Below are 23,050 nucleotides of genomic sequence, written 5' to 3'. Positions count from 1 at the left end.
ATTATGATAAAATTCTGCACTGTGTATTACATATTATTTATGGAAACAATTAAAAAATAATACCATACATGTTACCTTCCTTTTCAAATTAATTTTTCTTATTCCAATAGGCAGCAATAGCATCTTTGCTCCAGTGCTTTTGCCACATTCAAGTAAGTAAGATTTAAGTTCATTCTAATGAAATGACTGTAAAGATAATAATCTGGTTGATTAAATTTATATTTCTTTTGGGTTTTGGCAATATTAAAGAATAAGAAAAGTTATAAATAAATGTAATTATTTGCTTACAACTGTGTACTACTTAAGCTTCACTATAGTTTATTTTCATCATTTTTTATGATCTGTTCTAAGGGCTGTATGGCCTTAAAGAAATTACTTACCTTCCCCACACTTGTTAAGGATCAAATGAAATAACTATATAGAACACCTAGCCCGGCGCGGTGGCTCACGTCTGTAGTCCCAGCACTCTGGGAGGCCAAGTCAGGCAGATCATGAGGTCAGGAGTTCAAGACCAGCCTGGCCAACATAGTGAAACCCCATCTCTACTAAAAAATTACAAAAATTAGCTGGGTATGGTGGCTCACACCTGTAGTCCCAGCTACTTGGGAGGCTGAGGCAGGAGAATTGCTTGAACCCAGGAGGCGGAGGTTGTGGTGAGCCGAGATCAGGCCACTGCACTCCAGCCTGGGCAACGGAGTGAGACTCCATCTCAAAAAAAAAAAGAACACCTAATATACTGCTTGGCATAGAAGGAATAGTAATTTCATGTCAGTTGTCTTTCTTCCTTAACCTTTTCAAATCATTTTTCCCTGGGAATAATATACTAAATGTTTATCAGGTTCCCAGGATATCCTCAATCACTTATTTTTTTTATATCATCTTATTTAATTAAAGCAGTATTTTTAGTACTAGTCTATCATTCCTAATTATTTCATAATTTACAACTTTTAATGCTGTTAACTTTCTCTCTGTGGTCATTTGTTTAAAACAAAACCCAAAAATGAACACAGCACCTTTGGGTATAATTCTCCCAATCTGGAGAACATCTGCTCCGAGCATAGTAAAATACATAGTAGCAAAGTTCCCTATCTTATGAGAAAAATAAGGTTAGTCTTTTAAATGTTTAATTTTATATTTAATTTTAGTTTAACAAATTTTTATCTGGCCATGTAGTGGCTCATACCTGTAATCCCAGCACTTTGGGAGGCTGAGGAAGGATCACTTGAGGCCGGGGCAACATAGCAATTCAAGACTAGCCTGGGCAACATAGCAAGACCCTGTCCTCCCTACCAAAAAAAATTTTTATCAAAGTGACATATTAATAGAATTTAAAAGGGAAATAACGCGGAAACACTTAAAATGAAATTAACAATGATTCTCTACCTCAAGTCTCCCCACTCCTTTTCTCCAAGGACACTTCCACATTTCTAAATGATGTTTTTATATTCTCTCTTGAGTCATTAATTTTAGACAATGTTTACTGATCTCCTGTTATGGTGGATGAGAATTTCATGCTCTACCCTGTCTATACTTACCACATTTGGGGCAAGTATTCACTGCTATGCTTCCTTTCTTGTATAGCTCTGTTTCCTGGAGTTAATAATTGCCTCAATGTTTAGGTTTGTTTGTGTGTTTGTTTAGGTTTGTTTGTATGTTTGTTTAGCACCTTTCCACGCCCTTTCATAGCAGTTTTCCATAAAATCAGGCCAATCAGGGAACCTAACAGGGTTCTCCCTTTTCTTTTCTTTTCTTTGCTTTTCCCTTTCCCTTCTTTCTTTCCTGGAATCTTCCGTCCTGGTGCCTTTTTGTCCCCCTGCTCCAGTTTGGACTGGTTGCTACTCAGGTGTTGACCCTGCTGTCATCCTAGAACTTTCTTTCACTGTCATCGTAGAAGTTCCCTTTGCCTCCCTCCTGTGTTGGATCCTTGTTTTTTGATTCCTCATCTTCTTTCTTGATATGCTCCCTGATTTTGATAGGAGTAGCTCCTTTAGTAGCTACGTGAGAAAAGATAACACATAAGACCTAAACTTTTTAAGTTCTTGTGTATATGGAAACCCGTACACCTTTTTTTGTTTGTTTTCTTTTGTGGAAGCCTATTATACATTTAATTGTTAATAGTTTAGCTGGATATAGAATGTAAAAAGCAATTTGACTCAGAATCTTGAAGGCATTTTCCTCCACAGTCTTCTACCTTTCATAATTCCTGCTGAAAAGTCTAATACTATTCATTTATTCACTCAGTACATAATTTTTAAACGCCTGATATGTGCAGGCACTATTCTAGGTGTGAGAGTGATAGCAGTGAATGAAATAGACAAATATCTTTCTCTCAATGACCCTACAGTTTCAATCTTTTTTTTTTTTTTCTAATACCTAGAGCATACCTACAGTAGCAAAGGGACCCAAATATACAGAGCCTTAAATGAAATAGAAGTTTATTCCTCACAATAGCCAGACCAAGTAGGAAACTCTGCTCCACTGGGTTTTCCAGCTAAGCAGGGCAATTCAGAATTCTCAAGATATGACTTCCATCTCTGTCTTGAGTACCTGCTGTAGTTGTTACCATTTTTTGGCTAGCAGGACGATGGAGGGCAAGGAGCTTTGTTATAAAAACATGATCTGGGCCAGGTGCGGTGGCTCACACCTGTAATCCCAGCACTTTGGGAGGCCGAGGCAGACAGATCACCTGAGGTCAGGAGTTCGAGACCAGCCTGACCAACATGGTGAAATGCCATCTCTACTAAAAATACAAAAATTAGCTGGGCATAGTGGCATGCACCTGTAGTCCCAGCTACTCAGGAGGCTGAGACAGGATAATTGCTTGAACCAGGGAGGTGGAGGTTTCAGTGATCAAAGATTGTGTCATTGCACTCCAGCCTGGGGCGACAGAGAGACTCCGTCTCAGAAAAAGAAAAAAAGACAAGATCTGGGAGTTGCATATATCACTTTTGCTGTCTTCCTAAAACTTAGTCATGCAGACCTTCTTAGCTACAAAGGAGGCTAAGAAATGTCTCTAACTCAGAAGCCATTTGCCTTGCCAAAATTCGTGGGATCCTGTTACTAAAAGGAAAAAGGGAAAAGTGTACTGGGAAGCAGCAGGCTCTGCCATAATATGTTGAAGAAACTTTTAAGGCATTCTCTTTATTCTTAATAATCTACAGCTTCACAGTGAACTGCTTTGATGTGGGTTTTTTGTTTTTTTTTTTTTTTCATTTTGCCATCTACTTAATGAGCCCTTTAAATTTAGAGATTCGAGTATTTGATTTCCAGAAAATGTTTCCTATTGCTTTGGTAATAATTTTTCCCCCAGCATATTCTCTGACTCCTTTTGTGGAGCTCCTTTTTCTTATTCTCATACATCCTAGATTGGTCCTCCAATTTTCTTGTCTTTTATCACCTCTTGTCCATCTCTTTGTCTTCTTGTTCTGTTTTCTGGAAGATTTCCTCACTTTATCTTTGAGCTTTTCTACTTATTTTTTTCATCTGTCATAATTTTGAATTTCTAAGAATTCTCAGTTCCCTCTGATCATGCCTTTTTTTAATAGCATCCTATTCTAATTTCATGGATGCACTGTCTTCTCCTATCTCTCTTAGGATAATAATTATAGTATTTTTAAATTTTATTTTTAATTGACAGATAATTGTATATGTTTATAGGGTACAATCTGATGTTTTGATACATGTGTACATTGTGGAATGATCAAATCATCTAAGTCTCATATCCAGTGGCTGGACAGGGTTGTACCGGGAAAGGGGGGAGACTTTGGTCAATGGATGCAAAGTTTCAGTGACTATAGTTAATACTAATACATACTTCTGAATAGATAAAAGAGAAGATTTTAAATGTTCTCACCACAAAGAAATGATGAATATTTGAGATGATGGGTAATTATAGTATTTTTGAAAAAAAAAATGTTTTGTTTCTGGTGTCTCTTTTCTGACCTTCTTTCTTGTATTAGTTGTAGTCTCTTGTCTTTCATATTGGAGGCTTTCCTTTCTTGTCTGGTAGTATTTCTGTTCATATTTTCGAATGAGGGGCAAACTGATGGGAAGTGCTATATCTATATCCATGGGCACTTATTGACTTGTGGGTTTCACTGTAGAGTGATGGAATGATAACTTTTTACTTAGGAAATCCCCAAATGTTAGAATCTATAGGCATTTTCTTTAGGAATGTTTAGTTTCTCTAAAGAAGGATCTTTGAATCTTCTGCCTGGGGCAGTCTCGCCATGTAGTATGGATATCTGTGTTTTCAGCTCAGACTAGTATCCCAAGTCTGGGGTTTAGATTCTCCGGAGAATAAAACTGCCAGTCTCCTACAGAGGTGGGAATGAGGTCATTGCCTGACCTTACTAGGTAGGGGAGAGGAGAATGGGGTTCTAACTGCCCCTCATCCAGACTTAACCTTTAAGTCTTCTGTTTTCATGCCCGTGCCTTCCTTTGTACCAAATGCCTTTAGCTCCTGAATCCTTATTTGGTTCTGTGGGGGCAGATTTGCTGCTGTTTGTCAGTATTACTCTCTGCAGACATTTGGGTTTCATCTTCCTCCATCTGTCTCCATATACATTATAATCTACCTTCATGAATTAAAGCTTCAGCTTCATGTATTTCCTGGCTTTATTGAAGTTTATTGATATTTCTTATTTTTCTTGTTGTTCTGTGGTGGAGATGTCATTACACTGTCTATTAGTTTCTTAATACTGCCATAACAAAGCACCACAAACTGAGTAGCTTAAAAGAGCAAAAATGTATTGTCCCACAGTTCTGAAGGCCAGAAATCCAAAATCAAGATGTTGGCAGGGCCATGTTGACTCTGAAACTTGGAGAAGAGAATCCTTCCTTGCTGCTTCTAGCTTCTGGCATTTGCTGGCAATCCTTGGCATCTCCTGATTTGTAGATGCATCACTTCAATCTTTGCCTCCATTGTCATATGGCTGTCTTGTCACGAAATGTTTCTTTATTTCTTCTCCTCTTCTTAAAAAGACACTGGTCATGTCATACTGGATTTGGACCCATTTTAATGACCTCATCCTAACTTCATTACATCTGCAAAGACTATATTCCAAATAAGGTCACAATTATAGGTACTAGGTTATGGGACTTCATCATATCTTTTGGGAGAACACAGTTCAACCCATAACACTGCCATTGTAGAAGTAAGAATTCTGGACATTATTTGGAATGATAGTAAAATACGTTTTCCATATAAGAAAATTTTACATTTTGAAATTTAATAGAAAGTTGAGAATAACTGCATAAATTCTGGATATTCTAAAATAAATCCCCAAAGAAAGAAATAAAATATTTATAGTAAGTGTGAAAAGTACTCAGATGAAATGAGAAAAAACTCCATTCACAATGAACATGGGTACTTCACATCAAAGGAAGTATATCTTGTAAGGAACATAGATAATTATAGATAGTTCAGCATCATTAGAAATCCGAAGAATTTTACACAATAGTGAGTTGCCATTTTAGTCTTTTGAATTAATGTGTTTTTTCATTTGTTTTTTGTTTGTTTGTTTTTGTTTGTTTTTTATTGTGAGCAAGCCTATGGTAAAAGGTACATTACTTATCCCCATGTAAACTGGTATATTAGTATAACCCTTTTGGAATGCAATCTGAATACAACGTATCAAACCATAAAGATGTTTACACCCTCTGATGTTACTGATTCAGCAGATAATTGAATACTTAGTTTGTACCAGCTACTCTGCTAAGCACAAGAGATTCAGTGGCAAACAAGAAAGACAAAGCTTCTGCCTTTATTTATACAAAATACCCAATAAATATTTGGAAAAAGTCGCATGCATGAAGATTCATCCCACTCCCTTGTCTTTTCTTCCACTTCACTTGTCGCTCCTTGGTCTCTCTTGCTGGTTCCTCCTTACCTTCCCAAACTGTTGACATCGGAAGGCCTTAGGACTCAGTTTCTGGACCTCTTCTCACTCACTTGGTTGTTCAGTCTTGTATCACTTACATGATGATAATTCCCAAGTTTTTATCTCTAGCCAGAACCTCTCTTCTGACTTCTAGACTCATATATTTAATGACCCATTTAACAGCTCCAGTTGGATATCTTTATAGGAATCTCAAACTTAACCTCTCTGAAACTGAGCTTCTTATTATCCCCTCCAAAGTTGTTCCTCTCACTGCATCCTCATCTCAATTCTAATTACAAGCATCCAGTTCCTTAGGCTAAAAATACTATAATATAAGTATCTTTTATTTCTCTCCCTTTCTCACACCCCAAATGTGACCTATCAACAAATCTTGACTACTCTCAAAATATATCCAGAATCTAACAATTTTTCACCATCTCCACTGCTGCCACCCTGGTCCAAGCCACCATAACTTTTACCTTGTTTATTACAGTAAGCATCCTAACTTCTTATCTTCTCCACTTTAGTATGTTTTTAGTATAGCATGCAGTGGCTCACCCCTGTAATCCCAGCACTTTGGGAGGCTGAGGTGGGTGATCACCTGAGGTTGGGAGTTCGAGACCAGCCTGGCCAACATGGTGAAACCCGTCTCTACTAACAATACAAAAATTAGCTGGGCCTGGTTGCAGGCGCCTGTAATCCCAGCTACTCGGGAGGCTGAAGCAGGAGAATTGCTTGAACCCGGGAGGCAGAGGTTGCAGTGAGCCGAGATCACACCATTGCTCTCCAGCCTGGGCGACAAGAGTGAAACTCCATCTCAAAAAAAAAAAAAAAGCCCTCTGGTGGCTCTCCATCTCACTCAGAGTGAAAGCCGGTTCCTTTAAAGAACCTACAGGCCCTACACAGTTTGGGTTTGTTTAATCTGTCAGACCTCATCACTTATTTTCCCCCTTCAGTCAGTCTGCCTTAACATAATAGACACATTATTGCATCAATGCTTTGCTCTTGCCATTCCTGCTACTTATAATACTCTTCAGCCATTTGGCCTCACAATCTGCTCCCTTACCGCCTTCAGGTTGTGTTACCTTAGTGAAGCCTTCCCTAATCACCCTATTTATATTGCTCCCCTCACACCTCTTTCTATACCCCTTTCCAACCAAATATTTCTTCTCATAATTTATAGGCATTATACTTGTACTTATCTTTCCCTAACCTAGATTAGAAGTTCCATAAGGACATGACTTTTTGCATTTTGTTCACGGTTATATTGCTAGTGCTTCAGACAGTGCATGACAGTATTAGCAGGTGCCCAATAACTGTTGAATGAATGAATGAATGAATGGCAGAAAATTAGAATTAACTTAGATAGATAACTAACATTATAGAAATTGTTTAGTAAATTCTACTATATTCACCAGTTTGGAATAACTGCAGGCACTAAAAAAGTTCATAAAAACTGTAGTCTTGTAGGGAAATGCACTTGATAGAAAATTAAATTGCATTCACACTTCAGCAAGGGTTATTGATTGCCTACTATGGAGAAATATACTAGTTAAGTGGTGACTGTAGAGTCAGACCCAGATTCAAAACTCTCATAGCTTTCCCATCATTCACATATCATCTGCTTCCATGAATGTGTGCGTCTGTTACCACCTAAGACTGGCTTAAACAATAAGAAAACACTCAGACATACTTGGAAGCCTAGAGGAAGGCTGCTTTAAGACTGGTTGATTCAGTGACTCGATGATGTAATTAAAGACCAGGGTTCTTTTTGACTCTTCATTGTTTTGTCCAGATTATCAGCTTGATCTAAAGCTGTTTTTCCTCAAAATCATAACTGGCAAGAGCAGTAAAGGTTGTGTGCTTATTTGTTTAGTCAAATTATATATAGAGAGAAGTACAGACAAGACAGTATGACAACGCTTTTCCAAAAAGGAGCAAGGAACTTCCTTTCCATTAGCCCCCAGAAAATCTCCTTTAAAATTTCACTGGTCTGAATTAGGTCACATGCCTACAGTTAAACTCATCACTCTGGCTAAAGGAATGGGATTACTCTGATTGATTTATACTAATTAGGCCCCATCCCTGGAGCTAAGGGGTCAGGTTCGCTTTCCCTAAAAAAATGGCTACTTGCATGAAAGAGAGGTAGATAAAAATCTGATCATGTTAAGAAAGTGAGTCCCATGCCTACTCCTTGGCTTGAATTGGGGTGCCCTGGGCAGGATTGGCCAACTAAACCAAATGGGACAGATGTAGCACCACCGAGAGGAGTTCTCCCAAAGACCGCACAAACAATGCTGGCAGGTCTGAGGAACATCCTCTGCCTAACCTCCCCTCACCATCTGCCAACCTCATAAGCATACCTTTTGTATCAGCTGTTTCCTCCTGAGCCAACAGGATGCCCTCCTCCCCCACCCCGCCCCCTGCCCAGAGGTAACTGCAGAGCCGCATGATCAGGATAGCAATTTTTGACACAGAATAATTAGTTTGACATATCTACTTGGATGTCTCATAAGCAGTTCAGTTAGATTGTTTAAGGTTAAACTCATCAACTTCTTTCCCAGTTAGCTCCTGTGTTCCCGATCTCAGTATAATGATAAATACAACATAGTTACTGCCTTTGTAACAACAGTGTGAATATAGAGAGATCAAATGGGAAGTTGAACTATAGAAAAAGTAAAAATGAAGATAGTAATTATTATATGTCTGGTTGATCTGTTTAGGGGTATTTTCCTGTCATTTATCATTTTGTAAATTTCCTTTAATGTGATTATATAACGTGTACATTATCAATGAGAGACTTGCAAAGACAAAGAGTTATGTGATATTAACACTACCTTATGGGCTCCTATATGGAGGGTTTTATTACCTGTGTGGTGATGGGCCCAATCGTAGCTGCTTCAAAAATATATGGTCTCTGATCAGGATGGTCTTTCTTTGGAAGTTACTACAGTATATTTAGACATGTTTTGATTTGTGAAAGACTTTTCAGGGAGCAGAATCTCATTAATCATAATTAAATGGTATACCTTCATTTAGCTAAAGTACCCATCATGCCCCAGGCACTGTGGTGGTGCTAGAGATACAGAAATAAATACACACTGCCTTCAGAAAGCTTACAATTTAATGGGGAAGATAGATAAACCAATAGTCGATAGTCTGACAAATGCCATAGTAGAAGTATCGACCAGAAGCTGTGATAAAGGTTTATCTTATAATTATACTGTGAATTGTGGTTAAACTAGTCTTTTTCTCCCCCAGAGTCTTTCTTTAGTTCATGTGGTAGTTTACATAAACTAAGTGAAGAGCCCCTGATTCCTCCTCCTCTTCCTCCTCGAAAAAAGTTTGATCATGATGCTTCAAATTCTAAGGTAATCAACAGGACTTTACTCCAACTTATTCAGAGTTGTGAATCTTCAAAATAATGCCCAGTGTTATAAAGAGTCTGTGAATTATACTTTGGCTACCATTTATGGTTTTTCAACATTTCGGTTGTTATATTTGAAAAATACTTTTAGTTGTTTAATCCTTATAAAAACCTTTTCTAAATAAGAGGCTGGGCCAGGCACGGTGTCTCATGCCTGTAATCCCAGCACTTTGGGAGGACGAGGCGGGTAGATCACCTGAGATCAGGAGTTCGAGACCAGCCTGGTCAACATGATGAAACCCCATCTCTACTAAAAATACAAAAAATTAGCTGGGTGTGGTGGCAGGTGCCTCTGATTCCAGCTACTAGGGAGGCTGAGGCAGGATAAGCGCTTGAACCTGGGAGGTGGAGGTTGCAGTGAGCCAGGATTGTGCCACTGCACTCCAGCCTGGGCAACAATTGCAAAACTCTGTCTCAAAAAAAAAAAAAAAAAAAAACACTGGTTGGGAGGCTGAGGCAGGCAGATCACCTGAAGTCAGGAGTTCAAGACCAGCCTAGCCAATATGGTGAAACCCTGTCTCTACTAAAAATACAAAAATTAGCTGGACATGGTGGTGGGCACCTGTAACCCCAGCTACTCAGGAGGCTAAGGCAGGAGAATCACTTGAACCTGGGAGGTGGAGGTAGGTTGCAGTGAGCCAAGATTGTACCATAGCACTCCAGCCTAGGCGACAGAACAAGACTCCATTTCAAAAACTAAAAATGAAAAAGAGGCTGGAAGTACAATTTCTTTCTGGTACAGGTGGAAAAAACCTTTAGTAGTATTCCAAGCATTCTTCAAACTTTCAACTAATGCTTCTCAAAATTTTAAGGGTGCATCAGAATTACCTAAAAGGCTTGGTAAAATCAGATTGTGGAGCCCCACCTCCAGAGTTTCTGATTTAGTAGGTCTAGGATGGGGCCCAAGAATTTGCTTTTCTAACAAGTTCCCTACTGGTACTGATGCTGTTGGTCCCTGGATCACACTTTGAGATCTACTGCTCTAAGCCTCATTGGAGAAAGGAGCAGTAGATGCCCAGTAAGCAGAAGCTAGACATTAAAATCCTCTTGACATCATGTCCTTTCATGTCTATAAAGCAATAAATTGTCACTTACCTATTATTATAATTAAAATACATAAATTTCTGAAATGTATGCACAAAGCAAGATAAAGAGTTATGTTCTAAGACTTAAAACATCTCATATATAAAAATATTAAACTCAGCCCTGAATTAAACTAGGAGCACTCATAATCTGATAATTAACCCAGATTAGTTTATTTTGAGCCTCTGAATTTAACTTGATACATAAGAATTTTTCAGACTTAACATTTCAAAAAATTTTTCAGGAGAATAGAGGTATAATTTAATTACTTTTTTTTTTTTTTTTTGAGGGAAATATGAAATCTGATGATGATCCTCCTGCTATTCCACCGAGACAGCCTCCTCCTCCCAAGGTAAAACCCAGAGTTCCTGTTCCTACTGGTGCATTTGATGGGCCTCTGCATAGTCCACCTCCACCACCACCAAGAGATCCTCTTCCTGATACCCCTCCACCGGTTCCCCTTCGGCCTCCAGAACACTTTATAAACTGTCCATTTAATCTTCAGCCACCTCCACTGGGGCATCTTCACAGAGATTCAGACTGGCTCAGAGACATTAGTACGTGTCCAAATTCGCCAAGCACTCCTCCTAGCACACCCTCTCCAAGGGTACCACGTCGATGCTATGTGCTCAGTTCTAGTCAGAATAATCTTGCTCATCCTCCAGCTCCCCCTGTTCCACCAAGGCAGAATTCAAGCCCTCATCTGCCAAAACTGCCACCAAAGACTTACAAACGGGAGCTTTTGCACCCCCCATTGTACAGACTGCCTTTGCTAGAAAATGCAGAAACTCCCCAATGACCTTAGCCATATGTAGTCATTGACACTGGAATGGTATTTGTAAAGTTTTTTTTTAATTTATTCAAAAAAAGACATAGTATTTTAGTACTTTTTACAAATAATGCTCTTACAAAAATGCTACTGATCAAATAAGCTTTTAAGAATTGGAAAAATAAAAATACAAAAGTCCTTCACCATTATCCTCAGGTGATCAGTAGCATTGCCTTGTCTTGGATCCTCAGTGCTGCCAAAAGGCCAGTATAAAGAATTTATATTTGCACTGTAAACTCTGCAAAAATATGGTTTAAAGTGACATGATTGCACTGAAAAGGGATAGTGCTTTTGTGAAATTTTTCAAATTTGAGTAATAGATGCCTTTTTAAGGCAGTGAATTTACACAAATATGGGAGGGGGTATATGGTGTTACTGATTTTTAAACCTCTTTGACCATCTTCTAGTTTTTACTTCTAGTTTTTACATCTAGGAGAATTGTGAATAACACCAACTGTTCTTAAACTCTTTAATTCCATGTCTTAAATGCCGGTATTTGCTGCTGAAGACAAAAATGAAAAGTAGGATGAAAATAATAGAATGGCACTGTAAGTGTTTATTATTTTGTCAAAATGTAATCAAAGACTACATAACCCAATGATGGAGGTAAAAAGGGCATGTATCTCATTCAGATGTGCCTTTTGTTTTTGCAGACTATGATGTCTTTAGCTAATGAATTGCCTATTGTTATGGAAAACAGTTAATATGCCATGTATGTACAGTTTTGTTTATATTGTATATTTAAAGATACTGCTAATAACCTATATAAATTTAAGTGACTTGAGGCCTATAATACAATCTGCTACTTTACTAATTCATAAATTCAAAAAAAATTCTATGGCATAGGAACCAACTGCCTTGCCTTCAACACCTAGTAACTTTCTCTATAAATCTCGTGTTAACTGAAATTTTTTTTTAAATATATTTTTTAGATCGGTAATATTTAAACCAGCAAATACTTAAAGCTTTATTAAATGTTTTAATCAGATAAGTGAGTAAAACTTTTATTTGCCATTTGGATGCCTTTGTTCAAAGTGATAAAGAGTGTTTTGCTGATAGTGCTGTAGCAGCAGTTGTAAAGTAGCCAAAAGCCACGTTGTTTATTTACTGGTCTGTGGCCTTTTACTGTGCTTTGTATCAGAGTTCTTAACAAGATTAATAAATCACCCCAGTCTTAATTTTTAAAAGACTTTTAAAATATGTGTTTTCATTATAAGGAACAAAGGGGGAGATTGTTGAGTCCTGTAGAGAGACACACACACACACACACACATTTTTCTTCAGTGTTAAATGTGAGCTGCAGGCTTCTAGCAACCACTTTTATGAATTCATACAAAAAACTAGGAGCATACTAGGAACTTGAAAAGGAAGATTGTAAGATTATAGCCATCTTTCGTAGGATCTTGGAAGCTGCTTGCATTTAAGCCTTGTAACTACTCTGTAAATCAAGTCTCCAACTAGGTAAACTCTGAGGTTGGCTTTGTTTTTTAAAGAGCAGATTATAATAGTAGTTTTGTCAAGAAAAGTGATTTAAACGGCCTCTTCGTTAAGCCAAACGTGTGATTTAGAGTAGAGCGGGGGCTGCCAAGCGCGTCGGGAAAGGCGGAGCCCCACATTCGGCCCCGCCCAGGTAACGCCGCCTTCCGGGCTTTGTTAACTCACGCGCGCTGCTGCGTCAACTCAGCCGCGGGGAGGGGGCGGAGCCGCAGGTTGGGGCGGTGCGCGTTGATGTGATGTGCTTGCGCGCGCCGCTTTCTGTTGCCGGCCGTGATGGCGGCTACGCCGGAGTCCTCGGTGGAGGACCCACTGCGGAGCTTTGTGCGCGTTTTGGAGAAGCGGGATGGTACGGTGCTACGACTACAGCAGTATGGCTCCGGCGGCGTGGGTTGTGTTGTTTGGGACGCTGCCATTGTCCTTTCTAAATACCTGGAAACGCCCGAGTTTTCTGGCGACGGGGCCCACGCGCTGAGCCGGCGGTCGGTGCTGGAGCTGGGTTCGGGTACCGGGGCCGTGGGGCTCATGGCCGCTACCCTTGGGTAAGAGCCGACGGGCGGGCGGGATGTGGGGGCACCTTCTTGCTGGAGAAATCCAGATTACAGGTTTTCCCGCCTGTGCTTACACCTCAGTCGACGTTATTTTATAGGGCTGATGTTGTAGTCACCGATCTTGAGGAATTGCAAGACTTGCTGAAGATGAATATTAATATGAACAAGCATCTTGTCACTGGTTCTGTTCAAGCCAAGGTACTGAAATGGTTTGTATGGCCTTTCAGCTTGTTTTAAGATATCGATTTGTAGTTTGTTTTAAATTGCGTTTCATTAAAAGGATGGAAGGGGACTTTTCGGTTCTTTATAAAACAAGAGTATTTTGAATTATTAAAACAACAATTGAAATATTTGACATTTTTAAGGGGGGAAGAAATAGAAGGCTTTCCTTCTCCACCCGACTATATACTGATGGCCGACTGCATATACTATGAAGAGGTAAGTATTCAGTGAGTGAAATATCTTCATTTAGAAGATGAACCATATTTCATGGATTCTGAAGCACACGTTTCTTCACATTTTAACATCTTTGAATCCGGGATTTGCCTTATAGTTGATGCAGTAAAGAAAAGATAAAAGTCACCATGGACCATTTGTATATATGCTCATCATTAACATACCGGCCTGGTGAAGCATGTTGAGAAAAGTGTTACATGCATTTTACTCACGGCTTCTGTAAAAATTTTAAAGGATTTTGTCAATTGGATGTTATGAAAAGCCAAAATCGTCTCTTTTTCCCTTGGTTGTTCCCAGGGAACATGTTAACCATGACATTGAGAATTAAGTTGTAAATAATTCACTGTTCTTTGCTTTAAATATCCGTTTGGGCCGGGCGCGGTAGTTCACCACCGTAATCCCAGCACTTGGGAGGCCAAGGCGGGTGGGTCACCTGAGGTCGAAAGTTCGAGACCAGCCTGACCTACATGACAAAACTTGTCTCTACTAAAAATACAAAATTAGCCTGGCGTGGTGGTGCATGCGTGTAATCCCAGTTATTTGGGAGGCTGAGGCAGGAGGATCGCTTGAACCCGGGAGGCGGAGGTTGCAGTGAGCTGAGATAGCGCCGTTGCATTCTAGCCTGGGCAACAAGAGCGGAACTCCATCTCAAAAAAAAAAAAAAAAAGGTGCATCAGTTTGTGTAGTGTTGTGGGCATCAGTTATTTTAAAAATAATTAGCATTGAACCAAGTTAGGGTCAGATTTAACTTTTGTAGGGTAAATTGTTGATTATTTAAATCTCAAATTAAATTACATAAAATTAAACTCTTGAGTAAAGTTGATTACATTTGTTTTTCCATGAGAACTCCAAAATGCAGTTGTCTGAATCCTTTTTCTGGAAAGGGAAATCAGCACATGGTTTAGTTAAGAGGAGCGTACCCAATCGTTAGTTACAGAGGGGTTTTTGTTTGTTTTAAGGTAGGGGTCTTGCTCTGTCACACATGTTGTAATGCGGTGGAGTGAGCATAGCTCACTGTAACCTTGAGCCCCTGAGACTCAGTCCTCCCATTCAGCCTCCTCAATAGCTAGGACTATAGGTGTGCACCAGCATGCTGGCTAATTTTTCAACTTTTTGTAAGGTGTGTGTGGAGGTGGGGTGTCTCTCGCTATATTTTCCTGGCTGGTCTTGAACTCCTGGTTTCAAGCAATCTTTCATCTCTGCCTTCCAAAGTGTTGATATTAGAGGTGTGAACCACCACACCTAGCCTAGAGCTTTAATTACATGTACTTTGTTGGATTGATTCAAAGATGGATAAATTGTAGGGGAGCTGTAAATATCCCTCTACCTCCTCAACCCACTTTTAGAGTAGAAAATATTTTTAAATCATAAACAAAAAGTATATTCTTTTTTAAATAGTCTTTGGAGCCATTGCTGAAAACTCTAAAAGATATCAGTGGATTTGAAACTTGTATTATATGTTGTTATGAACAACGAACAATGGGAAAAAATCCAGAAATTGAGAAAAAATATTTTGAGGTAAGTATTAAGTGCTGTATTATCTTTGTAGTGATTTCCTTTCAGGGAGGCTGTATGTGACTCTTCAAGTATTTTATGGTAATTTTGGGTGGGGAAAACATTGTTTGTGTGAAGCTGAGAAAAGGATCTTCACAGCCCATGATTTTGCAGAGCTCCCCTTTTTCATCTTTTCTGATCCTTTATTTCATTTCTAATTAGTTGATCTATGGCTACAGAAGAATGTTAAATAATACTGGTGCCACTCCTTTTTAAGAACAGTATTCAGTGTTTATTCCACATGATACTGCCTTTGGGGAACATATTAATGATGTATGTATTACCTTTGGAGAATGCGTGATAGAAATGTGCAGGTGAGGCCGGCGCGGTGGCTCAAGCCTGTAATCCTAGCACTTTGGGAGGCCGAAACGGGTGGATCACGAGGTCAGGAGATCGAGACCATCCTGGCTAACACGGTGAAACCCCGTCTCTACTAAAAAATACAAAAAAACTAGCCGGGCGAGGTGGCGGGCGCCTGTAGTCCCAGCTACTCCGGAGGCTGAGGCAGGAGAATGGTGTAAACCCGGGAGGCGGAGCTTGCAGTGAGCTGAGATCCGGCCACAGCACTCCAGCCTGGGCGACAGAGCGAGACTCCGTCTCAAAAAGAAAAAAAAGAAATGTGCAGGTGATAAGTTGTTTTTGTTTGTTTGTTTGTTTTTGTTTATGTTTTGAGACAGGGTTTCACCCTATAGCCCATGCCGGAGTGCAGTGGCATAGTCAGGGCTCACTGCATCCTCAACCTCCTAGGCTCAAGTGATCCTTCTGCCTCAGCCCCCACAAGTAACTGGAACAAAAGGCATGTATTACCACACCCGACTCACTTTTTGTGTTTTTTTGTAGAGATGGGGTTTTCCCATGTTGCCAAGTGATAAGTTTTTACTTCTGTGTTTTTGTCTACATATTTGTGAAACCTCCAACCTAGATAACTGTCTATTTTTAGGGTCTTTTTTTTTTCTTTAACTTTTTGTTCTGAAGTAGTTAGAAAAGACTTACACAAAGTTGCAAATATAGTATATAAGGTTTTATGTATCTGTCACCCTTCTTCCCCTAGTGATAACCCAAACCCTTTTTATGGACACAAATCTATCACATTGTGAGTAGATTTCTATCTACTGTCACATTGTGAGTACGCTTTTGAGGGTACATCTATATAGGCCTGCAGTTTTGTCTGCTGAAAGGACTACTTTGGTTTAATGAGACAGCAGGTATATGACTGCCTCAGGTAACATATACTAAAATTTTTTTTTGTTTTCATGTTTTTCTTGAATATGAAAAATGCTCATGTTTTGAAATGATTCATAATGAAAATTTCTTACTGTTAAACAGCTTTTACTGATAAAGCATATGTAAAATGCTTACCTATCAGTCAAGTGCTAAGCTTAATTTTTCATGTATATACATCCAAGTGACTATTACCAACATAAAGATAGAGGACATTTTCAGGATCTTGGAAGGTTTGCACACTGCCCTTTCCCAGGCGGTACTCCTCAAAGGGTAACCACTGGCCAGGCGCGGTGGCTCATGCCTGTAATCCCAGCGCTTTGGGAGTCCGAGATGGGCGGATCACGAGGTCAGGAGTTCGAGACCAGCCTGGCCAATATGGTGAAACCCTTTCTTTACAAAAAATACAAAAATTAGCTAGGTGTGGTGTTACACTCTGTAATCCCAGCTACTCAGGAGGCTGAGGCAGGAGAATTGCTTGAACCCAGGGAGGCGGAGGTTGCAGTGAGCCAAGATCGCACCACTGCACGCCAGCCTGGGTGACAGAGTGAGACTGTCTCAAAAAAAAAAAAAAAAAAAAAGATAACCACCATTCTGACTTCTGTCACCCACAGGTCAGTTCATATTACTGAATTTGAAGTATGTCTCTTAAATTTATAGCTCCTTCAGCTAGACTTTGACTTTGAAGAAATTCCTTTGGAAAAACATGATGAAGAGTATCGAAGTGAAGATATTCATATTATATACATCAGAAAGAAAAAGTCGGTAAATAACATTCTCAGTTCTTCATTCTCCAAGGAGGTTTCATCAGCTGGACACTATTTCAGGGCATATGTGTGGTATGAGCATTGATTTTGATGTGGAGAAACAGCTATAATGATTCACTGGACTCAGGCACTAACTTTAGTGTCAAGATAATTTAATCTATCTTGCCTTGGGTTTTTGCTCTAAAGCCAGGTTTGTTTTTTTTTTTTTCCTTTTTCTTTTTTCTTTTTTTGTATTTTTTAAGTAGAGACACGTTTCACTGTGTTGCCTAGACTGGTGTCGAACTCCTGGGCTTAAGTGATCCGCCCACTTCGGCCTCCCAAAGTTCTGGGATTACAGGCATCAGCCACCATATGTGGCCAGGCTTCTCTTTTAAAGGCCTTTTCCAGCTTTTCCATAGGTGTAATTTGTATAGCTCTATAATTGGGTATTACCTCAAACAAGTGATTAGCTATTTATAAGTTTCTTTTATCTCTGTGAGATTTTAAAATGCTAGCTCTTACCTTTGTGAACTTTTCCTTATTAAAAATTTTTTACAGAAAATGAAATACAGCAAGGCAGATGAGTCCATAAAAGATAAATGTACTCAAGTAAGTAGAATTTATGTATCTTCCCCCTTCTTGGTGCATGTTTTACCTGGTATAATAATCACATTTTATGCAGGTTGCCTCAGTGATACCTAGGGTTTGAACCTGTAGAAAGAGGGAAGAATTGTATTTCTTCCTTTTTATTTTGAAACAGGGTCTCACTCCGTCATCCAGGCTGGAGTACAGCGGTGCAATCTCAGCTTGCTGCAACCTCTGCCTCACAGGCTCAAGAAATGATCCTCCCACCTCAGCCTCCTGAGTACCTGGGACCATAGGCATGCACCACCATGCCCAGCTAATTTTTGTATTTTTTTCTGTAGAGTGGGAGTTTCGCTATGTTGTCCAGGCTAGTCTTGCACTCCTGGACTCGAGTGATCTGCCCACCTCGACCTCCCAAATTGTTGGGATTACAGGTCTGAGCCACTGCACCTGGCCCTTTCATCTATTTTTGTATTCCCAGCACCTTTGGTATATGTAACCTAGTGTAAGGCAGGGAGATGATTACTTTTATGAATTAAGGATGCTAGATTCAATAAGCCCACACTTTTTTCTATCATCTTTGATTATGTTTGTGATAAAGTTTTCTGATTATATGAATTCTAGTCAAAAGCAAATAAAACTTAGTTTTAGGGAACAAAAGTAGGTGTTAGGACTAAATCTAAGTAAAAAGGCAGCAGTGGGATTATTCAGATTAACATTTATGTGGCACGGTGCCAAAGATACAAAAAAATTAAAACTTGGTGCTTTAAGAGATCCGTTTTAACTGAAGCTGTTGTGCAGTTTTAAAAGTAGAATTTTTTTGGAGACATAAAGATTTTGTGTTTCCTGAATATAAAGGCTTTTTTTTTTCTTTTGGCAAAAAAAAAAACACCTATTTTTTAGTTGATGTAATTCACCATAAAATTCATGCTTTTAAGGTGTACAATTTGGTGGTTTTTAGTATATTCAAATAGTTGTGTAAATCACCACTTTCTAATTTTTAACGATTTCGTCACCCCACAGAGAAGCCTCTTACCCATTAGCAGTCACTCCCTGTTACCCCTGTCCCCAGCTGCTGGCAACCACTAATCTCTCTATGGATTTGCCTATTCTGCTCATCATATGTAACGAGTCACATACTATGTGGTCTCTTGTGCCTGTCTTCTTTCACTCAGCACGGTATTCCCAAGCCTTATCTACATTGTAGCACGCATTAGCACTTAACTCCTTTTTGTGGCTGAATAATATTCCTTTATATGGCTATACCACACCTTATCCATCCATTGATGAGATGAATAATGCTGCTATGAACATTCATCTACGAATTTTTGTGTGAACATGTTTTCAGACCTCTTGAATATTTTAGAGAAATTGCAAGGTTATATGGGACCTCTGTTTAACTTTTTGAAGACTTGCAAACTGTATTCCAAATCTACCATACCATTATACATTCTCACCAGCAGTGTATGAGGGGGTTCCAGTTTTCTCCACATTTTTACCAACATTTGTTAATTATACCCATCTCAGTGGATATGAGATAGTCCCTAAACTGTGGTTTTCATTTCTCTAATGACTAATGATGTTGGGTATCTTTTCTGTATTTAGAAGAAATGCTTGGCCCATTTTCAGATTGATTTATTTGTCTTTTTGCTTTTGAGTTGTGAGAGTTCTTTATATATTCTGAATACTAGACACTTACAGATGCATGATTTGTGAATATTTTCTCCCATTCTGTGGGTTGTCTTTTCATTTTCTTGATAGTGTGTCTTTTATTTTCTTTATTATTTTCTTATTTTTCTTTTGAGAGAGTCTTGCACTGTCATCCAGTCTGGAGTGCAGTGGCATGATCTTGGCTCAGTGCAGCCTCTGCCTCCCAGGTTCAAGTGATTCTCCTGTGTGAGCCTCTCAAGTAGCTGGGACTACAGGCATGTGCCATGATGCCCGGCTAATTTTTTTGTGTTTTTAGGAGAGACTGGGTTTCACTATGTTGGCCAGGCTTGTGTCGAACTCCTGGCCTCAAGTGCTCTGCTGCCTCAGCCTCCCAAAGTGCTGGGATTACAGGTGTGAGCCATCACACCCGGCCTATGGTGTGTCTTTTGAAGCACAAGTATTTTAATTTTGATAATGTCCAGTGCATCTGTTCTTTCTTCACTTGCCTGTTAGGTGTCAGCGAGGAACCATCTATAAACATGCATGGTTGTTCACTTAAATTGCACGTAACCACTGTTAGGCATACTAGGCATTGTGAGGCCTATTAGGCATTATTAAATACCCTGTAAATAGTTTGTGGTAAATCAATCTTTTAAGTTCCTTTTTTTTTTTCTTATAGAAATTTACATCGTGAAGCCTTTAATCATTTTACCCAAGCCTCTAACAACCTGGGTGAACTAAAGATGTGAATACAGCATGGGAAGATTGTGTTCACAGATTTTTTTCTGGCACATCCTTAGAGAGCAGATGTATAAATGACGACCACAATGGGCTGCCTGCAATACGAAAAATGCCTGCTTACCTGCCTGCCTGCCAATGGCCCTGAGTCTAGCTTAGGTTACTTAGTTCAGCATCAAGTTCTACTTAAAAGAAATGTTGGGAATCAGTTATTCAAATAAAAATTGGTTTTGAGGTGAGGCTAAAATCTGCCAAAAACAGTGAACCAGTATGATTGACTTGACCTTTTACAGGAAACTAGAGATAAATTTCTGAAGAGAACTGTCTACTATTATCTAATAATGTTTTAAATTCAAACTAGTAAATTTTAGTTTGTCTCCAAAGTTTAACAGGTTTTCATTTTGTACATAATTATACAATATTTATCATTTGTATTTTCCACTTCATTTCTTTTAAAATATTGTTAATACTTAAATGTTCTTTTAATTTTAAGAAGAACTGAGATACTGTCTTGTATACTTATATTAGCCAAAGTTTTCTTTTCCTCCACCATACTTATCTGTGTGATTTAATCAGTAAATTATATTGTAATGAGTTGCTAAGAAGACAAATCAGAAGATTGGAGGAACAAAAGATATCTTTACAGATTTTTCATTTGATAATGGAGTGAGAATAGACCAGTTTCAGGCTTATGCACTTACGTGGCTCATGTACTTTTCTTTATGTATATGTTCCAGGAAAATCTGGCTTAAAAATACTGGTATTGTTTATATGAAACAGTGAAAGGTTTTTGAATAACTACAAATGTAGTTCTGTATGTATATACCAAATGAATTTTTGTTCTGTGTCTCTGTTTTATGTTATGAAGCCGTTTGCTCATATACAATAATCTGTCAAGGACTTTAATCATATTTGTTCCAAAGAGTAGTAACCAGATAGAATTTTGGTATTTACAGGCATTGGTGCTAGATGGTACATTTTACGTCTTAAAATAAACATTGTTTTTGAGACCTTGTGACTTTGTGAATTTCAGAAATACCTCTGAAGAAAGTAAACATCTAAGCAGTTAACTGCTTTCCAGAAAGAGCAAAAGCAGTCCTATTTAGAGACATTAAGGATAGAAGTCAAGAAATCAGTTCATTCTTTTCAGGTTTATTTCAATCTTAAAAGTCTCCATTGCTGATTTTTGGGGTTCCCCCCCCGCAAAATATTTTGTTCATACTGCCCTTAGCATTTCATTAAGCAGTTTGCAAGGCAGTATAATCTAAACGTATGGTGCTTTGTGAGGTACAGATAGTGCTAGCTGTTATTAATGATGTCTTAGGACAAATGACCACTTTTTAGCTTGTTTTTTAACATTATGAAATTTGTAAAAATAAGTTTGACCTTGACTATAGTAGTCCACCCAGGTTAGTTAAATGTCTTTTCACCCTCCAATTTTTATGCCCTCCTGCTTTCTCTCTACTTTTTTTTTGAGACGGTTTTGTTCTGTTGCCCAGGCTGGAGTGCAGTAGTGGCACAGTCTTGCTTACTGCAGCCTTCTTCCAGGCTCCGGTGATCCTCCTACCTCAACCTCCTTAGTAACTGGAAATACAGGTGTGCCACCACGCCTGGCTAGCTTTGTTGTATTTTTTGTAGAGCCAGGGTTTCACCGTATTGCCCAGGCTGGTCTCAAACTCCTGGACCCAAGTGATCCACCCTCCTTAGCTCCCCAGAGTGCTGGGATTACTAGCCATGAGCCACTGTACCTGGCTCTCTTTTAATACACACTATCTGTGTGTCTTCAGCCTGAACTTTATTTTAGTTTAGCCCTTGATTTCACTTATATGAAAACCCAGCTCTTTTAGTTCAGAAAAATGAAACTTCACTCATTTCCTGGAGGAATCAGCCTGAAGTCAGCCTCTATGCAACTTTGCCAAAATCACACTCTTGCTTGACTTCCTCCCCCTTCCTGTTCGGCTATTCCCATTTCTTATCTCGATAAATGTTTGCGTACATTCCTCTCTGTTTGCTTCTGGAGAACTCACCTAAGTACTGACTGTAGAGGAAATTTGTAATTGAAAGTCAAATAGGCCCCACATGGTGGCTCACGCCTGTAATCCTAGTACTTTGGGAGGCCGAGGCGGGCTGATCTCCTGAGGTCAGGAGTTGGATACCAGCCTGGCCAACATAGTGAAACTCTGTCTCTACTAAAAATACAGAAATTAGCCGGGCATGGTGGCGTGCACTGTAATCCCAGCTACTTCAGAGGCTGAGGCAGGAGAATTGCTTGAACCCCAGAGTGGAGGCTGCAGTGAGCTGAGATGGAGCCACTGCACTCCAGCCTGGGTGACAGACTCCGTCTCAAAAAAAAAAAAGTCAAATAGGATATCTTTCCTGTTCTGGAATAAAGCCAAAACTGAAGTCATAAGGTGCCAATCCTCACATTCTAAGATTAGACCAGTGGTGGTTAGGCCCAGTGAATGCTACAGGGTTTAGCTGAAGGCTGCCAGTTCAGAGAACATGCTCCATCACCAACCACTATTCCACAGACAGCTGGGGAGCCCTGGAAGAGGTCTCCTCTTGGTGGAGTCCATTGTTAGGGAATGTAATTTAGTCTTTTGGGCTTTCAAATGTGGAGAAGTAACAGATTGTACCTGCACTCACAAACCACAGGAGGAGGCTGAGTGAGGTGGCTCATGCCTGTAATCCCAGCACTTTGGGAGGCCAAGGCAGGCAAATGACTTGAGCCAAGGAGCTTGAGACCAGGCTGGGCAACATAGCAAGACCCTGTTTCTACAAAACATACAAAAAATTACTTGGGTGTGGTGGTGTACGCCTGTAGTCCCATCCAT

At 39.4% G+C, this 23,050-nt stretch overlaps 2 protein-coding genes across 3 annotated transcripts in view; both read left to right on the top strand.

The window, feature by feature from the left end:
• The window catches only part of SOS2 (SOS Ras/Rho guanine nucleotide exchange factor 2), a 116,916-nt gene extending 105,885 nt beyond the window's left edge, over positions 1-11,031 (top strand). Inside the window, 4 exon segments of the mRNA XM_025391970.1 lie at positions 111-152; positions 9,144-9,253; positions 10,682-10,780; positions 10,782-11,031. Coding sequence (XP_025247755.1) covers positions 111-152; positions 9,144-9,253; positions 10,682-10,780; positions 10,782-10,877 — 347 coding nt within the window. The 3' untranslated portion in view covers positions 10,878-11,031.
• A 436-nt stretch (positions 11,032-11,467) lies between these two features.
• On the top strand, positions 11,468-21,231 carry VCPKMT (valosin containing protein lysine methyltransferase). 2 transcript variants are annotated; one of them, XM_025391971.1, is made up of 6 exons: positions 11,468-13,257; positions 13,365-13,475; positions 13,632-13,704; positions 15,121-15,240; positions 17,158-17,262; positions 20,158-21,231. In XM_025391971.1, exons 1-6 carry the CDS (start codon positions 12,992-12,994, stop codon positions 20,170-20,172), a joined length of 690 nt encoding a protein of 229 aa, XP_025247756.1. In that variant the 5' UTR covers positions 11,468-12,991; the 3' UTR covers positions 20,173-21,231. The 2 variants fall into 2 exon arrangements, with proteins under 2 accessions (XP_025247756.1, XP_025247757.1); XM_025391972.1 differs by lacking the exon at positions 17,158-17,262.
• Positions 21,232-23,050: the final 1,819 nt, after the last annotated feature.

Source organism: Theropithecus gelada, chromosome 7b (genome assembly GCF_003255815.1).
Source record: "Theropithecus gelada isolate Dixy chromosome 7b, Tgel_1.0, whole genome shotgun sequence".
Taxonomy (NCBI): domain Eukaryota; kingdom Metazoa; phylum Chordata; class Mammalia; order Primates; family Cercopithecidae; genus Theropithecus; species Theropithecus gelada.
The sequence above is the reverse complement of the archived record's forward strand: the minus strand, read 5'-3'. Positions and strand labels throughout refer to the sequence as shown.